Source organism: Esox lucius, chromosome 11 (assembly GCF_011004845.1).
Source record: "Esox lucius isolate fEsoLuc1 chromosome 11, fEsoLuc1.pri, whole genome shotgun sequence".
NCBI lineage: Eukaryota > Metazoa > Chordata > Actinopteri > Esociformes > Esocidae > Esox > Esox lucius.
The window spans coordinates 21,651,926-21,670,932 of NC_047579.1; the positions used below are offsets into that span (position 1 = coordinate 21,651,926).

The 19,007-nt window shown below is 39.5% G+C and overlaps 1 protein-coding gene across 1 annotated transcript in view; it reads left to right on the forward strand.

Annotated features, from left to right (window-relative positions):
• Positions 1-3,206: 3,206 nt before the first annotated feature.
• LOC105027500 (ras-related protein Rab-26) overlaps positions 3,207-19,007 on the forward strand; it is a 151,154-nt gene continuing 135,353 nt past the window's right edge. Inside the window, exons 1-2 of the mRNA XM_010899623.3 lie at positions 3,207-3,760; positions 11,189-11,299. Of these exons, the coding sequence (XP_010897925.1) occupies positions 3,572-3,760; positions 11,189-11,299 (300 nt within the window). The 5' untranslated portion in view covers positions 3,207-3,571. The remainder of the gene's footprint in view (positions 3,761-11,188; positions 11,300-19,007) is intronic.

The window sequence follows — 19,007 nt, forward strand, 5'->3', positions numbered from 1 at the left end:
AAGCAAAATGTAATGTATTTGAACAAAATTGTAAGGTGGCCGATGATTGGGGACGGTGATCGATGATAGGGGGGCGTATTTCTTTGCTACGTCGCTAACCAAATTATTGATATTGTGGCGACCCTGTTTTTCTGTAAAGTGCATTACTTTAAGTTCTCAGGTGTTCATGTTCATGCATTTCTCATCACATTTGGGTGGGGCTGTTTATCCAGGTGGGATGTCCCATAGTGAGGTGACAAATCTGGGGGGGTTTGTTGGACAGCAGCAGTGTGTCTAGGGTTCCCTGGGCCGTAGCTTATACAGCTCTGGAAGAATATTAAGAGGCCACTGCAAAATTATCAGTTTCTCTGGTTTTACTATTCATAGGTATGTGTTTGAGTAAAATTAACAGTTTTGTTTTATTTTATAATCTACTGACAACATTACTCACAAATTCCAAATAACAATATTGTCATTTAGAGTATTTATCTGTAGAAAATAACAACTGGTCAAAATAACCCCAAAAATATGCATTGTTTTCAGACCTCAAATAACGCAAATAAAACAAATTCATATTCATTTTTCAACAAAAAAATACTCATGTTTCAACTTAGGAAGTGTTCAAAAATCAGTATTTTGTGGAATAACACAGATTTGTAATTACATGCTTTCATGCATCTTGGCATGCTCTCCACCAGCCTGTCACATTACTCTTGGGTGACTTTATGCCACTCCTCAATGGGGTTCAGGTCTGGAGATTGGGCTGGCCATGATAGGGTCTTGATCTGGTGGTCCTCTATCCACACCTTGATTGACCTGGCTGTGTGGCATGGAGCATTGTCCTACTGGGAAAAATATTCTCAGAGTTGGGGAACATTGTCAGAGCAGAAGGAAGCAGGTGTTCTTCCAGGATAACCTTGTACTTGGCTTGATTCATGTGTCCTTCACAAAGACAAATCTGCCCAATTCCATCATTGCTGAACCATCCCCAGATCATCACAGAACCTCCACCATATTTCACAGAGGGTGCGAGACAGTTTTGTTTTATTCTTGAACCCTTCTTTTATTCGCTCAAAGCTTTTCTTTTCAACTCTTTTGTTATGCTGAATAGTTGTTTTTTTATTCAAATTACCTTTGAGTTACTACTTGCACTGCTTTTGCCATCCAGCTGGTCCTATTGCAAGAGGATAGTGATGACCACAGCAGTGGTTTTTATACTTTCCTCGTTAAATTAGATTTGGTTCAGGTAATTACCTAATCAGTACCTCATTTAGTAAAATTAGTTGTGCCTGTGTTGGAATTTAACAGACTTGAATGGAATGTCTGCCATAGATGTAGAGATGCTGATTTGAGAAAAATTAGGAGTGGTCTCTTAATTTTTTCCTGAGCTGTATAAGGTGGGGTTTTTGGCAGGCATCAGCCTCTTTTGGCTCCACTCCTGTGTGTGACAGAGGACTGTGAACCTGTGAGATACCTGATGAGCTAGCTACAGTTCTTAGAGGGAGTTTGCTAAGTGCCTATGGCGTGTTGCTGTTAGGGTGATGGCGTAGACAGTGGCCAACTGCTGTTTGTGTTAAGGTTAATACATTCTACCCAGTGCTCTCTACCTCTGACTCAGACCAGGAGTGTAAAAATATTTTCATGGTAATTTCAGGCATGTTAAAATTTTTATGTTGCTAATAATCACAAAACATTTAAGACTTTATCAAATTATTACTTGTTACAAGAAGATATATTTCATAGCTGTTTATTATGCCAATAAGGGTTTCTTCTAGGACTCTTTAAAAAAGTAGCCAGTAGCCTAATAATAATAATTTGCTGTGTGGTATGGCAGGCCTATAGCCTATATAATACTGTTTTGGTTTTAGAGACATTTAAAATTTCAGTGCTTCCCAATACTGCACTAGGCTACTTTTGGGAATGTAGCTATTTTGCCTGTAGCTATTTGCAAATGGGATCGTAGATGCTCTTCATTAAGTGATGGGTGCACTAAGCTACAAAGAATGTGCAACTACTGTAGTTAGTAAAAGCTTTCGAATTTGATTGACAGCTGTGTATTTTGCCATTATATAGCCTTAGTAAGCCATGCGTGCTAAAATGATTTGCTTTCCGTCCCTCTTACTGAAGTTAATCAACATTAATAAATTGGATAAACGTGCCCCAATGGAAATCAAATCAATTGCCCGTCCAACACATCTGTTCTAGAGCCTGGCTGGGTATTTATGCCTATTAGAGCTACACTCCGCAACACAATAACTTTTAGGATTTGTATTTTTTATCTGATGCTGACTATTATCCAAGTTCATCCGAAAAACATCAACGTTGAGGCAAAGCCAGTGCAATATCGGTGCTGCGCGTAACAACGATTCAGCACCATGGAAAGCGTCTGCTGCTCATGAGCCTTCAAATAGGCCAGCAAGCTTTCTGTGGAGGGAATCAATACTGACCTATTTCGGAAACAGAAATAATAATAACAATAATTTATTGGCTACATTTTGGAAAATAAACAAATATTAGTCATTTTCTTTCAACTCAACCCGTCGTTTTTCACTAATAGGGCCTATATGCCTTCCTCACCATTTTTGATCCAGGGCAGACCCCTTCTATTATGTTGTCATGTTTGTTGTTGTCTTTATGATAAAATAGAATATAAATAACTACTGTGGAAAATTGCAAAACATTGCCTTTCATATTTGTCAGTAGAATAATATGTATTGTGATGACCGATTTTTTTAATCTCCACAAAATCTCAATCAATCAGTTAACATTTCCAAACAATCTCAATTAATCAGCATTTCAAAAAACAATGCACGTATATTCTGAAGGTAGTGTTCCCTTCCGTTTTATTTTTAAGACTCACTCTCCATATTCCACCCGTTCATATCAACCGGTTTTGTTGTCTGGGCAGACCAAAATGTTGGTGGTTGTACAGCCAACAAAATAAATTGAGGACCACCCTACTTGAAGCAAAACATCATTTGCAACGAAGACCAAAATATATGTTTCACAAAAGGTAAGGGTAAAACAATTTGTTTCCCGTAAAAATTAATACTGGTAGTAAAAGTGGATCATTATTATCAGAAGCAGAATTGTGCGGCCGTTTATTGGTTATTATATGAGCCAGCCAAACGCTTGCGCCGCAGTGGCAGGACGCGCTCGCAAGGTGGAGTCTTTGCGTTGCTGGTCGCTGTTGATAACCCCTGCTTTCCTGTGACTATTTCAAGAGGCTTTTGAAAAGACAGCCGAGCTGTGGCACATTGAATATAGTGGAAAACTCATATTTGGCAAGCCAGAAGCACGAAGCACCGGAACAAGAGCTGTGTTTCAGGAGGTAGCCTAATTTTGCAGTATATGTTTTTGTTCCAAGGAGAGACGAACTCCAACCCGTTCACTCAAAGTTTCATTGTGAAATGAGAAAACTATTTCTAGACATTATTTCAACGTGCTAGTGAAACCGCAGAGGAAATATTTTTTGTCCCTTTTCACAACTTCTAAATCCACTCCACCTGTTTATCGTGCGCGAGCTTTCAGATCTTTCGCGCCACTATCAAACGTCACACTTTCTCATCAACTGAACCGTCTGGAGTGGAAAATGTCTCGCAAAAAGGCAGTAAAGGGCAAGAACTCCAGCCCAACGGCTGGCAGCCCCACCGGAAAACCGAAAGGAAAAACCGGTAAAAGCACGACAGGGACGGGGAGCGTGGTGCAGACGAACGGTATGGTCCATCCGAGCCGACCACCCCTGAGCAACAGCAGTGAGTTTTATGACATTGCATTCAAGGTAAGTTAGTAAACATGTTAGTGTAGCTACTTTATCTGTTGGCCTATAGGCATACAGTTATTATCCGCATGTTTTTGTTTTATTTGACTGATTCAGCAAATAAAGAAAATTGAGTGGTGATTAGCCTTTTTGTCGCTGTGTGGATGTAGACTACCCAGGTAAGGCTATCTGCTTGAAATAACTAATGAGCCATGAAGATTGTTATGTAGCATTTTGTCTATTTTAAGGATCAACCTTAAGAAATTATTTTTTCACATTGTACAAAAAAAATATCAAACTTACCATTTTACTTTAGGTGTATGCACATTTTCTCAGTATTTAACCACTGGAAATAGTGAAGGATTCCTAGCAACTTGCCATGTGGCCATGTTTCAGAGTATTGGGTGTAATTCCACATTTGTTGACACAATGATCATTTTTATGTTACATACATTACAAAAGAGAAAAGTGCACTTATATGAATGTATTTTAAGTTGCTTGTTGTGCCAAGAAGCATACAAGCTCATGATGAATGGATAGCAAAACCGTCAGAAACCTGATATTCATTAATGAGATCACCCATTTCCATTGTGGGCCTTTGTTGACAGTGCCAAATAAAAAGCATTGCAATGCTTGCAGTTCAAAGTTGATATACTGGAGTACTGTTGAGTGTTTTGCTCATTTATGCTTGTTGAAGTTCATGAAACTTGGATTTAATTTAGTTTTCTGGAAGTAATTAATTATCTTTATACTCAAAAGTAAGTTATTTATGTATTTTATGTATCCACAAATTGATCAAAAATACAGTTTAATGGAATATCTGCATAGGCGTACAGAGGCCCATTATCAGCAACCATCAGTCCTGTGTTCCAATGGCACATTGTGTTTGCTAATCCAAGTGAATCATTTAAAAACTGCAATGATAATTGATCATTACAAAACCATTTTGCAATTATCTTAGCACAGCTGAAAACTTGTGCTGATAAAAGAAGCAGTAAAACTGTCCTTCTTTAAACTAGTTGCATATCTGGAGCATCAGCAAAGATGGGTTTGATTACAGGCTCAAAATGACCAGAACAAAGAACTTTGAAACTTGTCAGTCTATTCTTGTTCTGAGAAATGAAGCAAGAACTTGCCAAGAAATAGAAGATCTTGTACAACGCTGTGTACTACTCCCTCCAGAGAACAACGCAAATTGGCTATAACCAGAGTAAAAAGAGCAGTAGGGGCTCTGGTGCACAACTGAGCAAGAAGACAAATACGTTAGAATGTCTGAGAAACAGATGCCTCACAGGTGTTCAACTGGCAGCTTCATTAAATAGTACACACAAAAACACCAGTCTCAACGTCAACAGTGAGTAGGCGACTCCGTGATGCTGGCCTTCTAGGCAAAGTTGCAAAAAAGATAAGATAAAATAAAAGATTAAGATGGGCAAATGAACAGATCTTGGACAGAGGAAGATTGGAAAAATGTGTTATGGACAGACAAATCTAAGTTTAAAGTATTCGGATCACAAAGAAGAACATTTGTGAGATGCAGACCAACTGAAAAGATGCTGGAGGAGTGCTTGATGCCATCTGTCAAACATGGTGGGGGGAATGTGATGGTCTGGGTGTGTTTTGGTGGTGGTAAAGTGGGAGATTTGTACAGGTTGAAAGGGATCTTGAAAAAGGGAGGTTCTCACTCCACTTTGCGATGCCATGCCATGCCCGGTGGATGGTGCTTCTTCTGAGCCAATTTCCTCCTGCAACAGGACAATGCACTCAAGCACAAGTCAATAAGCAGTCAGCTGGTATTCTGTCTTTAATGTGGTGGTAATCAAAGTCACCGTATCTCAACCCTGTTGAGCTGATGTGGGAACAGCTTGAGCGTATGGTATGTAAGAAGTGCCCATCAAGCCAATCCAACTTGTGGGAGGTGATTTAGGAAGAATGGGGTGAAATCTCTTCAGATTACCTCAACCTATTGACATCTAGAATGCCAAAGGTCTGCAAGGCTCTAATTGTTGCAAATGGAGGATTCTTTGATGAAAGCAAAGTTTGAAGAACTACTATTACTATTTCAATTTAAAATCATTATTTCTAACCTTGTAAATGCCTATATTTCCTATTAATTTAGCTATATTTCCTGTTTCATGTATGTTTTCATGGAAAACAAGGACATTTCTAAGTGACCCCAAACTTTAGAATGTTAGTGTACATTAACTCTATGATATATATATATATTTAATGTGGAACTTATAGTTAAATTTTACATCGTGTTTTACAAGAAAACCTGGAGTTTGATGAAACCGAATCAAAGTACCCCTCTGAAATAATCACCTCAGCAACAGACAACGATGTGGACTGTTATCTGTGTTGGCTACTGCAATGTAGTGATCATTTGTTGCATGTCATACATTCACTTAATTTGAGCATTCAAGCTTCATGCCAAATGTAGTATGTTAAATACAAACATCAAGCATTAAACAGAGAGTGCATCAAAAGTTGACTAAATGTAGATTTTTTTATTTTATTTGCTGACTGTTAGTGCAACTCCAAGATATTATGCAGGTCACCAGTACATTCTTCAAGACAGACTTTGATTGTTTTACTAACAAAAATATAAAATATATATTCATGTTTTATAACAGTACAAAAACTCTTTATATACTGGAAAACACATTACAAAGACATATTATCTTACCTGGTACAATATCAGCAAAAAATATTTGTAAATTAATTTGTAAATTACATTTTAATATATAACAATCTTAGTGAGGTAATTTTTTGCAGGTGAAATATCCCTTTAAACAATGAATAATACTATTGGGAATCCGACCATGATGAATGTTCAGAGTGGAGTTCAGTTCACACTGAGTTGGTAAAAATACATTGACACTGAGAAGGAAACCACTATCGTTTCCACAAATCTTTTCCCTGAGTGAGACCTGCTAATAAAATAATTTGATATGTAGAGCACCTTTGGATTCACCATTATATTTTAACATCAGGGATCTATGGGGGCTGGTGGTGGCTGGTGATGGCTGGTGACTGGGGTAGGCCTGGTTTCTTATAGTTGATCTGTGCTGAGGCAGCGACTGTATGTTACTTCCTGTCATCCTCACCATACCGTTTGTGGATGAGAGCAGCTTCTGGAAGATGATTAACAGAGGAAAGACAGGGTACTTGACTTCCTGCTCTACACACCCTGCCTTGCTCTGTTAATATACTGCATTTGAAGAGAGTGTAAGAGTGAGGAGAGGGAAAGGTACTGTAGGAGGAGAGATGAGAGACAGGAATAACAAGGAGGAGATGAGGGAAGGGCAACGAATTTGACGGAATAAAGGTACATTTTGTTTATAGGAGAGGAGGGAACAGGAGGGCGGTGCAGAGGCATAAATAACAATTTAGGTACACTACATGCGTTGTGTTGTTTTGACATCAGCATTGTATCAATGTGCCATTCTACCTCGTACATTTTCTAATTATTTTAATTCACAAGTCAGGAACATGGAAATAGAATGAATAGAATGTATTTGTATGTTTTTGAAGAGTAAGGGAAATTAATGTATGAAGCCGCCACTGTTATCAGCATTACTTGACCTGGCTGGATCCATCACCCCAACCTACTCCCCTATTAATGCTCCATCATCCCGCCCCTTCATCATCTCGCCGTCCTCCACTCCTCTTCTGGGAAGACATGATAATCCTCCATACTGCCACGTGATCCCAATGCTAAACTGATCAACCCTAAACACATCAACCTTTTAACTTAATCAGGGGCCGGAAAGAAAGGAATGTGTGTAGCTGGCTCAGAGACACAGAAATTGACTAATTGAAGAGCAAAGTGAAAAGTAGCATCATTCTTTGGATAATCAGCTGACTGTATTTAATCTAACAGAAAACATTGTTAAAGGTATAGTGACTCTTGAAGTTAGGAGAAGTAGCAGTGCTGCTTTAGGTGAGAGGGGGATGAGCTTGGTTTGTGCGTCCCACTAGCTGAGACCAAATATATTTCAAAATATGTCATGATGCACTGCTAATAAAAATCAGTGGCCATTACTGATTGCCGATATTCATTCACCACAATTGATATTCATTTACCAGACGTTTTGTAATTTCTGTACGCTGTATGCTGAAAAGAAAAAGAAAAATGCTTTGGATGATGCTTCTTATTTATCAAATGTTAATTAAATTAAACTAAAGTTATCTTTCTATATATTGTAATCGCCAAAGACTCCAAAATAAGTCTAATGATCAATGGTAAATTTGCATTGATAGTACATGATTAATACATTCCCTTTCTGTAAATGTACATTTTGTAATGGGTGGATATGAATATAGTGGATAACGAAGTCAAGATATTTTACTCTCAAAACTGCTTTAACAAATGTCATTGTCGATGTTTGGACAGTGACTAATTTGCTAAGGACAAATTTGTTAGAATTAGCTGCGTTTCTGAAGATTGTCCAGTGCTCTGACAGTTTTCAGACTTAAAAGCACTTAATTTTTCTAGGCAGGGTATCAAGAAAACATCTTGGTTCGCGATCAAATGTGCCAGGTTCAGACAGAGAACAACACATATTAGTTAAACCTTTTATTACAGAGAAAACTATGCACAGCAAATGTACAGACACTGTCTTGGCATTCGGTTCTGCTCCTCTGGGGTAACTTATTGCCATCACATGATCTTGCATGTGTTACAACAACATCTCTACCATAATATTATTAATAGCAATACCCTAAGGCAATGAACAAGGTATGCAGTACCGAAAACAACAAAATCCACTGCCAGACAAAACTGTGTATGGCCGAGCACTCTCAGATCAAGCATTCATTCCCACATAAACACCACCAGGTGTTTCATCAAAGAAGATGGACCAGCCATCTTGTTGCATGTCACAATGTGGCCAACCCGGTACCAGATAATGTGTAGCACAATAAAAAATCCATCAACCACATGCAATTAAAGTAATGATGTACTATGACATAACACACATACCAGACACCAATATGAAACACGACGAAACATGGTGAAGCAATAGATTACTTTCGCTCCAGATATCCATTACGTGTAAATGTAACAGCGTTAGCAGGCATCAGAAGACCTCAAGGAGCAGCAATAAGAATTGATGCACGGTGGCAACGAAACTCCCTAGAAGGGTCAGGACCTATGAATAAACCTAGAGAGGAGCCGGATTCCAAGGGGTCCTCTTCTGGCAGCGCTGGTGAAAAAATGTAAAGAGTACATGAAATGTTGGGCTACATCAATGTTTATCATGTTCAAATGACCAGCAGGTCAATTAATGCAAGCGGGCCATGCTCAGAATCCAGAGATAGCTATGTGCCTGAAAATACCTATCTTTTCATGGCCATTGCCAGATTTAAGGTTAAAAATCTGTTCTTATTTAATTTGTATGTTCGCTGGTCTTTCCCATGATGGTGGATGACCAAGGGAGTTTAGCCTGTGTCACCCATGTGAAACAGGATGTTGTGGATGGCCACTTAAGATTCGTTTTTTATTAGTTTAGATTCATGTCACGATGCAGCATGGAAGGCAAGACACAGGCTCAGAGGGTAAACACACATAAACTAAGGGGAACCAAACACAACAAAGAAATAGAGAAACTACTGTAGAACATTGAAATGTACTAGCCGGCATGGCACAGCCCGTCATTGGTCATTACAATTCATATGATATTTTGTGTTTAAGATCAAGCCAATAAAAAACAATGACATTTTTTCCACTGCAGTTTTGTTCATATTTAACTAGTGTGCCAGATATTCTGGATGGTGCCGCAGTTATCCATGGCAACAGCTTAGTTGATAGTGGTTACGGTTATTGGAAGGACTACCTTAATACCAGGTTTAGTCTGTGGCCCACAAAAGGTCCTCTCAAGTCTATTAAAACAAGTGTGTGTGTGTGTGTGTGTTTATTTGGGGCAGGTGCAGCAGGAAACTCTTGTTGGCATTAGGGCCCATCTGCACTGGCCAGGGGCCTAAAGAAATAACAAAATATGATGTCACTGAGTGGGAAAGAAATGGCAGTGGCAGCGGTGCCCTATTCAGCCATGTCCTTTTTGTCTGTCATTCTGGTGTGACACATATGGGGTACAGACTCTCATCAATTGCACACCTGAAAACACTTTACAATCATGCTTTTAAAGCCCAATAGGGTCCCAGTAAGAATGGAAGCCATTGCTTCAAGTTGACATAAACACAGGCCTCATTATCTGATCCTCTGCACTGAACAAAAGGTCTCATGCTTTTCTAATGAACAATTGTTTTTCTCCTTGGAATATATTACTACTTGCATTGGAATCAGGCTGTTTATTTAGGAGATGGATCCTGCCGGGCATCATTGTTGAAGAATTAGAACTTGGTACTACGAGGGTGCGTTAAAGTGGCAAGCGTTTTGATCTTGTTGCTGAGCTCCTTTAGCCGGGCTCTCCACACGCTGTTAGAGTCTGTATATTCTGTGTTGCCCTAGGGCAGTGGTTCCTAACTCCGGTCTTCGAGTACCCCACGTTTTTGTTGTAGCCCTGGACACACACACCCAATTCAACTCAATGAGAGCCTGTTAGTTATTTGACAAGTTGAATCAGCTGTGCTTGGCTGGGGATACAATGAAAATGTGTGCTGTTGGGGGTACTTGAGGACTGTAGTTGGGAACCACTGCCCTAGGGGACGATAACCTGTGCAAGATGGTGTCCATTAGGTAAGCTGGCATTGGCTTTTTGTCTTTTTTGTGAATGAATGTCCCCAGATGTGTTGTATCGAAATTACATCTAAAAGGGATATTGGAATGTTTACAACCCCATTTCCCTCAAGGAGATAGTATGGTGTAACACTTTCTTGCTTTGCTTAATCTTGGTGCAATAAAATAGGACTTAAATAAGAGAGCCAGGGCCAAACTATGATTATATCAACTTAAATGCCGGATTCTAATCATTCTTGACTTCATAGTTAATTCTTTATCATAGTTGGCCTTAAAAGGCATGATTGTATCATGTGTTCAATATGACCAATTCATGGTCAAATCAACCATAACAAAGAACACACACTTAGAAAAGTTAACCAGTGCTTACAACCTGATTTACATAACATCTTTGTCATTATCTCATAAAAATAGGACTTTTGATAATGTTTTCTAGAGTCACAGCTTCTACTTTGGAAACTGCTAGGACACCCATCCTGCTGCAACCCATCCTCTTTGTGCCTACACCATAGGTGTTGATTATTTCATGTTTTTAATTCGACAAATAAATTCAAGAAGTTAAAACAATGTTGTAGACCTGTGGAATATGTGTTTGAACCTGTCAGGTCCAGTTTGTACCTCTATGTAGAGAAGTAAGTAAGTAAGTCCATTATGTCCATTATTTTTGTCCAGCTTCTGGCTTTTATTTGGGATGTCTGTAAAAAAATAGATTATCCATACATCTTTTTGTCCCTCTGACCCTGCCGTAGGTGATGCTGGTGGGAGACTCTGGAGTGGGGAAGACGTGCCTGCTGGTGCGTTTCAAAGATGGGGCCTTCCTGGCAGGAAGCTTCATCTCTACTGTGGGGATTGACTTCAGGGTGAGTGGGGATGGATCGACATAAACAGAAATGCACATCTATTGTCATGAAAAGATTGTAGGGTAACATAGGACAAGACACCCCCCCAAGATGTCCCTTTTCTGAAAGAAATGTTTAGTGATATTTTTGTATGTTTAAGATGGCTATGCTTAGGGTAATTGATTAAGAAAAATAAATGGCTAGAGTTGACCGATTAATTTATATTTAATAAAATGTAATTTTTAGGAAAGGGGCATTTTTTCCAGCTACTGGGGTATGATACCCCCCCATGGGATTAGTTGCCCCCTGGGGAATCTTATCCCAAAAGAAGATAATGCCTAAGGGTTTTGAGGAATTGGACCACTTACATTTTCTTTACATGCCATTTCATACTGTTAAACAACACTTATTATCGTTTAAATTAGGCAGTGTTTTAAATCCCAGCAGTCCCTAACATTTTTTATAGATGGCTGAGAAGTTGTGATGATACAGAGGATATTTGTAGTTGATTAAGACTAATGGCAGCCAGAGGAGGTGTTGAAAAAAACAATGGTGACATTTTGCGTTTTAGTGAGAGTTACATGGGGTCTTACTCCAGGGTGCGTTTTGCCCCATGTTACCCTAACATTCAGTGTCCCTTATCCTCTTATTATTGAACTTAAAATAAGGCTACTCTATCCAGAACTTTTTAATCAAATTTTTGCAGAACAAATCTTTCCCCGGTGTCTTTCAGCCCCTGGGCTGGCAGTGTTTCATCTGTAGATATCAGTCTCTGTGGAAGGCATATCGATTCTTAAATTAGTTTGACATGCTTTCATTTAGGAAGCTGCTGATGGCTGCTGCTCTTCTGCTGTTCCAGATTCACAGCGTCCTATGGGCAGAGGGGAAATATATCTAAGAATGATTATGAGTAGTAGAGGAGTGTGTGTTTGTGTGAATGTTTGTGTGTGTGCGTTTGTGTGTGTGTGAATGTGTGAATCTATGCACAGGGTGTTGTTCCTGGTAGGTTTCTTTCTTAATGTGTTCCACAATACGCTCACCTAAAGGATTATTAGGAACACCTGTTCAATTTTTCATTAATGCAATTATCTAATCAACCAATCACATAGCAGTTGCTTCAATGCATTTAGGGGTGTGGTCCTGGTCAAGACAATCTCCTGAACTCCAAACTGAATGTCAGAATGGGAAACAAAGGTGATTTAAGCAATTTTGAGCGTGGCATGGTTGTTGGTGCCAGACGGGCCGGTCTGAGTATTTCACAATCTGCTCAGTTACTGGGATTTTCACGCACAACCATTTCTAGGGTTTACAAAGAACGGTGTGAAAAGGGAAAAACATCCAGTATGCGGCAGTCCTGTGGGCGAAAATGCCTTGTTGATGCTAGAGGTCAGAGGAGAATGGGCCGACTGATTCAAGCTGATAGAAGAGCAACTTTGACTGAAATAACCACTCGTTACAACCGAGGTATGCAGCAAAGCATTTGTGAAGCCACAACATGCACAACCTTGAGGCGGATGGGCTACAACAGCAGAAGACCCCACCGGGTACCACTCATCTCCACTACAAATAGGAAAAAGAGGCTACAATTTGCACTAGCTCACCAAAATTGGACAGTTGAAGACTGGAAGAATGTTTCCTGGTCTGATGCGTCTCGATTTCTGTTGAGACATTCAGATGGTAGAGTCAGAATTTGGCGTAAACAGAATGAGAACATGGATCCATCATGCCTTGATACCACTGTGCAGGCTGGTGGTGGTGGTGTAATGGTGTGGGGGATGTTTTCTTGGCATACTTTAGGCCCCTTAGTGCCAATTGGGCATCGTTTAAATGCCACGGCCTACCTGAGCATTGTTTCTGACCATGTCCATCCCTTTATGACCACCATGTACCCATCCTCTGATGGCTACTTCCAGCAGGATAATGCACCATGTCACAAAGCTCGAATCATTTCAAATTGGTTTCTTGAACATGACAATGAGTTCACTGTACTGAAATGGCCCCCACAGTCACCAGATCTCAACCCAATAGAGCATCTTTGGGATGTGGTGGAATGGGAGCTTCGTGCCCTGGATGTGCATCCCACAAATCTCCATCTACTGCAAGATACTATCCTATCAATATGGGCCAAAATTTCTAAAGAATGCTTTCAGCTCCTTGTTGAATCAATGCCACGTAGAATTAAGGCAGTTCTGAAGGGGGTCAAACACAGTATTAGTATGGTGTTCCTAATAATCCTTTAGGTGACTGTATATCTCCTTTTTGTAACACCAAATGACACTTTTTCAGTATTTTTAACTGCAGTCCATACACTCAAGGTCTTTCTTTTAGTCACCCATCTACTCTGACATGCCTGGCAATCCACAGCAGCTCTGTGAACTCATAACATAACGTTTCATTGCATTGTCTGATCTCTAGTATTGATTTTCATTTAATTACAGTGTGGCGCTGCATTTTAAGACCTGAATGATTATACAATCGTCCCAGCATTTCTGCACATATGTCCTTTTGTTAAACTACCGCCGCTACTTCAGTATCTTGTCTAGCTTATCCAGCCTTGGTGATTCACACCATAGAAATGGAATTCCGCAAGAATGAACAACACCTTTTAATCCTATAAAATACATTATATTTCCATTCAATTCTGATCTGCAGCTTCACTCAAGATTCTGCCTCGCTCCCCTTTTCCTGGCCTCTTGTTAAAGTACTAGGGGTGAGGGAAGAAAATCGATACAGTGTAGTAACACAATTGTTGTCCCCACAACATTGAATCAATACACTGACACCAAGAATCAATTTTCTTATTAACATTTATTATCAAGGCCTAAAATTAGCACCATCCACCCACCATATGCTGGTAGATTTTGGTATTGGCGGGTACAATGTATATTTTTCCAGCCACATTGGCGGGTGGTCACACAGGTCTCTATAGGCCTTTTCACACTGCATTGTTCTAAGCCTTGGTCTATTTTTGCCCCAGGCTAAGACTGGACCTAAGTTAACTTAGCCTGTGTTCACTCAAGAGTTTGTTAACCCTGGGCTAAGGTTTAATCTTAGGCTAATGATTCACACTTGTATTCCTAAGCCCTGGGCTAAAGGACAGATTTGACACAATACCATTTTACATGATAAGTTACAAATGTTATGTTCTCACTGACACATGATCAATGTTCCATGGTTTTGTTCTTGACCCCGTTTCAGACTGGTTATTTTGTCACTGTGTTTCTGGGGCTAGCCCTGAAAAATCGGTGCTAACCCTGCTCCAGAACAGAGCCAGCTAGCCCTAGGCTAAGGGTGGTGCTAGCCCACTACAAAATATGCAAGTATGAACACTTGCTTAGCCCTGGGCTTAGGAGGCCCTTAACTCTAGGCTAAGGTGCAGTGTGAACACCACACTTAGATATTATACTTATCAGGTCCTACTAATCCCAAATAGCTAAGAGAAATTAAAAATTCATACATTGTCAAAGCTCAGGTCTTAGGAGGTTAAAGTAGGCAAATCATGGCGCTAATTACTAATGTTAGCTCTGTGTTGAAACTTGAGTACTTTAGTCAAAGCTAAACATGCCCTCTCTGTGAACGATGTGAAATACACTTCCACTATCCCACCGAGCTAACGTTAGTTAGAAAGCAAACTGTAATGGAAATAAGGATACGAGAGGGTTGACTTTTTAAAACCCATCCTGTACATTACAACGTTAATACGAAGGCGATGTGTTGCAACACCCCGTTGTTATTAGTCTCTAAAAATATTTAATGCCAGAGCTTGAGTAGTACAAAATCTTTGCAGGTTCTTTACTAAAAGGAAGTAGGGCACTTTTCAGTGGAATTTCAGGATAAATATAGCTACAGTACAGTAGTTACCATTGAGTTTGGCCATAGCATCAGTGTTAGAATGTGTAGCATCCATTCTTTGTCCAAACAACTGGGTAGCTTAACCGTAAACAGCTTTCTTTGCCACTTTAAATTAATGTAAACTTTGTGTGTATATTGTTGGATCTTTTTACACAGGAAAGTTTCTATTTAAAATCACCTTAAAATAAGTTTGTTCTCTTTCCACTGTTTTAAGGTTGTGGGTGTCGTCCTTTTGTAGAGCGCATACTAATATCCAGTGAAAGAGCGCCCTCTTCTGAACAAATAATGAATTATCTTTGAATATATCACAATATTGAATCAAAGTACTATGTATGCATGTATAAAGAATCACAGTCTTATTGTATTGTAATTAAAATAGGGTAATACCGTATCGGGAGGTCCTAGGTGATTTCCATGCCTGTAAAGTACTGTACTAAAATGTAACCGTTGCATCTCACCGGGCTTCTATAAAAGGAGTTTGATTCACACAACAGATGTACAATTATTACATGGACACAACTACAGTGGATATAAAAAGTCTACACACCCCTGTTAAAATGTCAGGTTCTTGTGATGTAAACAAATGAGACAAAGATAAATCATGCGACCTATAATGTGAACTACTCAATTGAAAAACCAACTGAAATCAGAAAAAATGTAAAATAAACTCACACTAACCTGGTTGCATAAGTGTGCACACCCTTATACTAATACTTTGTTGAAGCACCTTTTGATTTTATTACAGCACTGTCTTTTTGGGTAGGGGTCTATTAGCATGGCACATCTTGACATGGCAATATTTGCCCACTCTTCTTTGCTGAAGCGCTCCAAATCTGTCAGATTGCGAGGACATCTGTGCATAGTCCTCTTCAGATCACCCTACAGATGTTCAATAATCAAACATTGGTATATAATTTTTTTGTCAATGCTATTTAAAATAAACAGTGCCCTGTAAAATGATCTTAGTGTAAAAACCCTTTAAATCAAACATGACAGGAGCATGTCACATACTTCAGTATATTCCCCTTGGGGCAGGAGATTGCCTCATATGTTGGACGGCAAAATATCTTACTATCTAGCTAGTGGTAATGTGTGTGTAACGTGATTCCTTTGTATTGTTAGAAATTGTATTGTTAGAGTTATTTTATCTATTTGAGAAAAAACTAATTAACACTATATTGCTCTTGCCGCAGGAAGTACATACATTTTTTGTGAAAAAAATGACCGGAAAACAAAGGAAGCAAAAATGGTCAACATTGTCTCTGGGATGACAACATTGTCAGGTTCTTTGAGGTAAACAACGCCAACAACCTTAGTTTGCTCTACATTTGAGTTTCCACATGCAATGCTGCTTTAGCTATAATGGATATCCCGGTTTCAATTTGGATGAAGCTGGTGATGGCTCACTCTTGTATATTTTGTGAAATATGACACCAGGGCATTCAGACACAACGCCAGGTAAGGACATTTTCACCGAAATATGATTTTCGGTGAAACTATCCCTTTAAGGTCTTCAAACAGTTATGCAATTATCGTTCATATCACAGCAACAGTCAGCCATAACAACACTAAACTTCAACACACAAAAAAAACATCTATCTTTCTTACCCAGTGGTTGTCATGGTAATGGCTGTACCTGGAAATATCCAGTCAAAGGTAGGTGTCCAGAATTGCTTAAGTGTGCTGTGATTGGATAAGAGGTGTGGATAACAAATGTCACCCTATTCCCTAAAGATTACATTGGTTTTTGTTCAAAAGGCTCTAGTCAGAAGTGGTGTACTACAGTAAGTAGGGAATAGGGGGTCATTTAGAATGCAGGACAGCAGATGTCTCTGTGCTTGATTGCAGTGCTCTCTGGAGTGCTTGGATCAAGACGGACCCTGCTGTAAATGATTTCCCAGCCTCCCAACAGGTCATCAACAGTAGCTCTGAATGGAAGATGGGGGTGTGAACAACTTTAGCCTGGCACGTCATCTATTGAAATGCTTGCAGCTGAGCTCCTGGAGGCGAAATGAACTTTAGATGCTTTCTTTATGTCATAGTTCCCACAGTTCAATGCTGATGGCTTCTTATCAAATTGCTTTTCAGAGCGGGATATGTATCTTTTGTAATATGCGCGACAGACCTATATGAGACACCCAAGCATGCACATGCACACACGCAATCTGAAGCACAGACACATTCAGAGTCCAGACACGCACGGACACACACCCAGTTAGATAAGGTCATCTAAACAGTGATTTATTTCTCAATATTTTTTCATCACTCTCTCCATTTGTACTTTTTCCAAACCTTTTAACCACCCCCAACATTCTGACCATTCTGTCTTCTGCAAATATCAAATTTTCCAAGGACCATATTCACAGACAATCTCAGCAGAGTCATGTCCTTTCGTGCCTCAACTTATTTTTCTCCATGATTTTAATAAACAGGCTCAGTAAGTGTCCGCTATTTTTCACTTTGTTTAATAATTATTTGTTATGAAGGGACGACTAAAGAAATAATTGGAATGTGTTTGCCCAAACATAGAGAACATCTTTGAGATGTTGTACTTGTGACACTAGCTACTGAATCTGTGAACCGTATCTCACTCCTGGAAAGCTTTGCATGGTACTTCAATAAGCAGGCAGTCCCTCCTTAGCTAGCTAGCTGAAGCTTATGATAAAACTATCTTCCACAGATCGAGACTACATCCTCAGATAAAATCCCAAATACAAAAATACTAATACTACTTCACACTGACTGAGCCTTTAAAAAGCAAACCTATATCCTAGATCAGCACTAGTTCTCTACTCTGAAGAACTTGAACACTCCTCTCTCCTGTTCTTCTCTTTCTCTCTCTCTTTCCATTAAACTGTATCACCCCCTTTATATTCCCCACTTGGTTTCCTTTTTTCCTGACTGTGCCCTTGTTGCCTCAGTGCTGCTCATGTGCCAGGGAAATCTGGGCTGAGTTCATGCCAGGGATCAGGGCACCGACCCTGGGCTGTTAGAGCTCTGTTAAGCCCCGGCCTAGTTTAGGGATCAAGACTGTCTCTGAGGAGCTCCCAGAGATCAGTTACTTCAGAGGAGACGTTAGATCTGTCATATTTCTGAGTTTTACCTGCTTCATGCTGGCCCCTGTCCTCTAAACCTGTTGTATTAGGAAGGATGAATGGGATTAGTGAAGTTAAGTAGGAGATAAGACGTACATACAGAGGAGAATGAAATAATTTTCAATGTAGCCAGCAGGTGGTTATGCCTGAGTAAAGAATGTCATGTTGAGTAGTTGGCTGTAAGCTAGAATGCTGCATGGGTGCCGGACCATGTTGACTACATCTGTTCCGATGAACCACTCAAAAACTGACAAAAGAGCAGATTTTTCTAGGCAGCCCAACCACACTGTTTTAGATTTGCAAACCGAACCATTACCCATAAGAAACATCCAAGTTATTCATGCCTCCAGGCATTAATAATCATATTCTTAACTTCAATCTCCTGCATTAAATCAATTTGAGGGCCTGCTACATTAATCCATTAAACGTTACAATGCTTTTACTCTTCCTATTAGTAAAAAAGTAAAAAATAGGATAATAAATAATAATAATAAATACCATGAGCCTACCTGCTTCACTTTTTGTAGGCTGTGAAACCCCCAAGTTATTCCATAGCAGGATATTTGGGAACGCAGCCCCTGTGCATGACAGATTATTCTCTCACGATAATCTATAAATATATTTCTCCTGTTCTAGTTAGGTTAGCTAGACATTTTCACATGAGCTAAAAAGGCAAGAAAAGTAGTGTCGCTAGTTAGGGTGTAAATCAATTAATGCTATTCTCACATGGGGGACAGGATGCAGGTCTTCACTGTAAGATATTAGCTATGACTGGTAGGCAT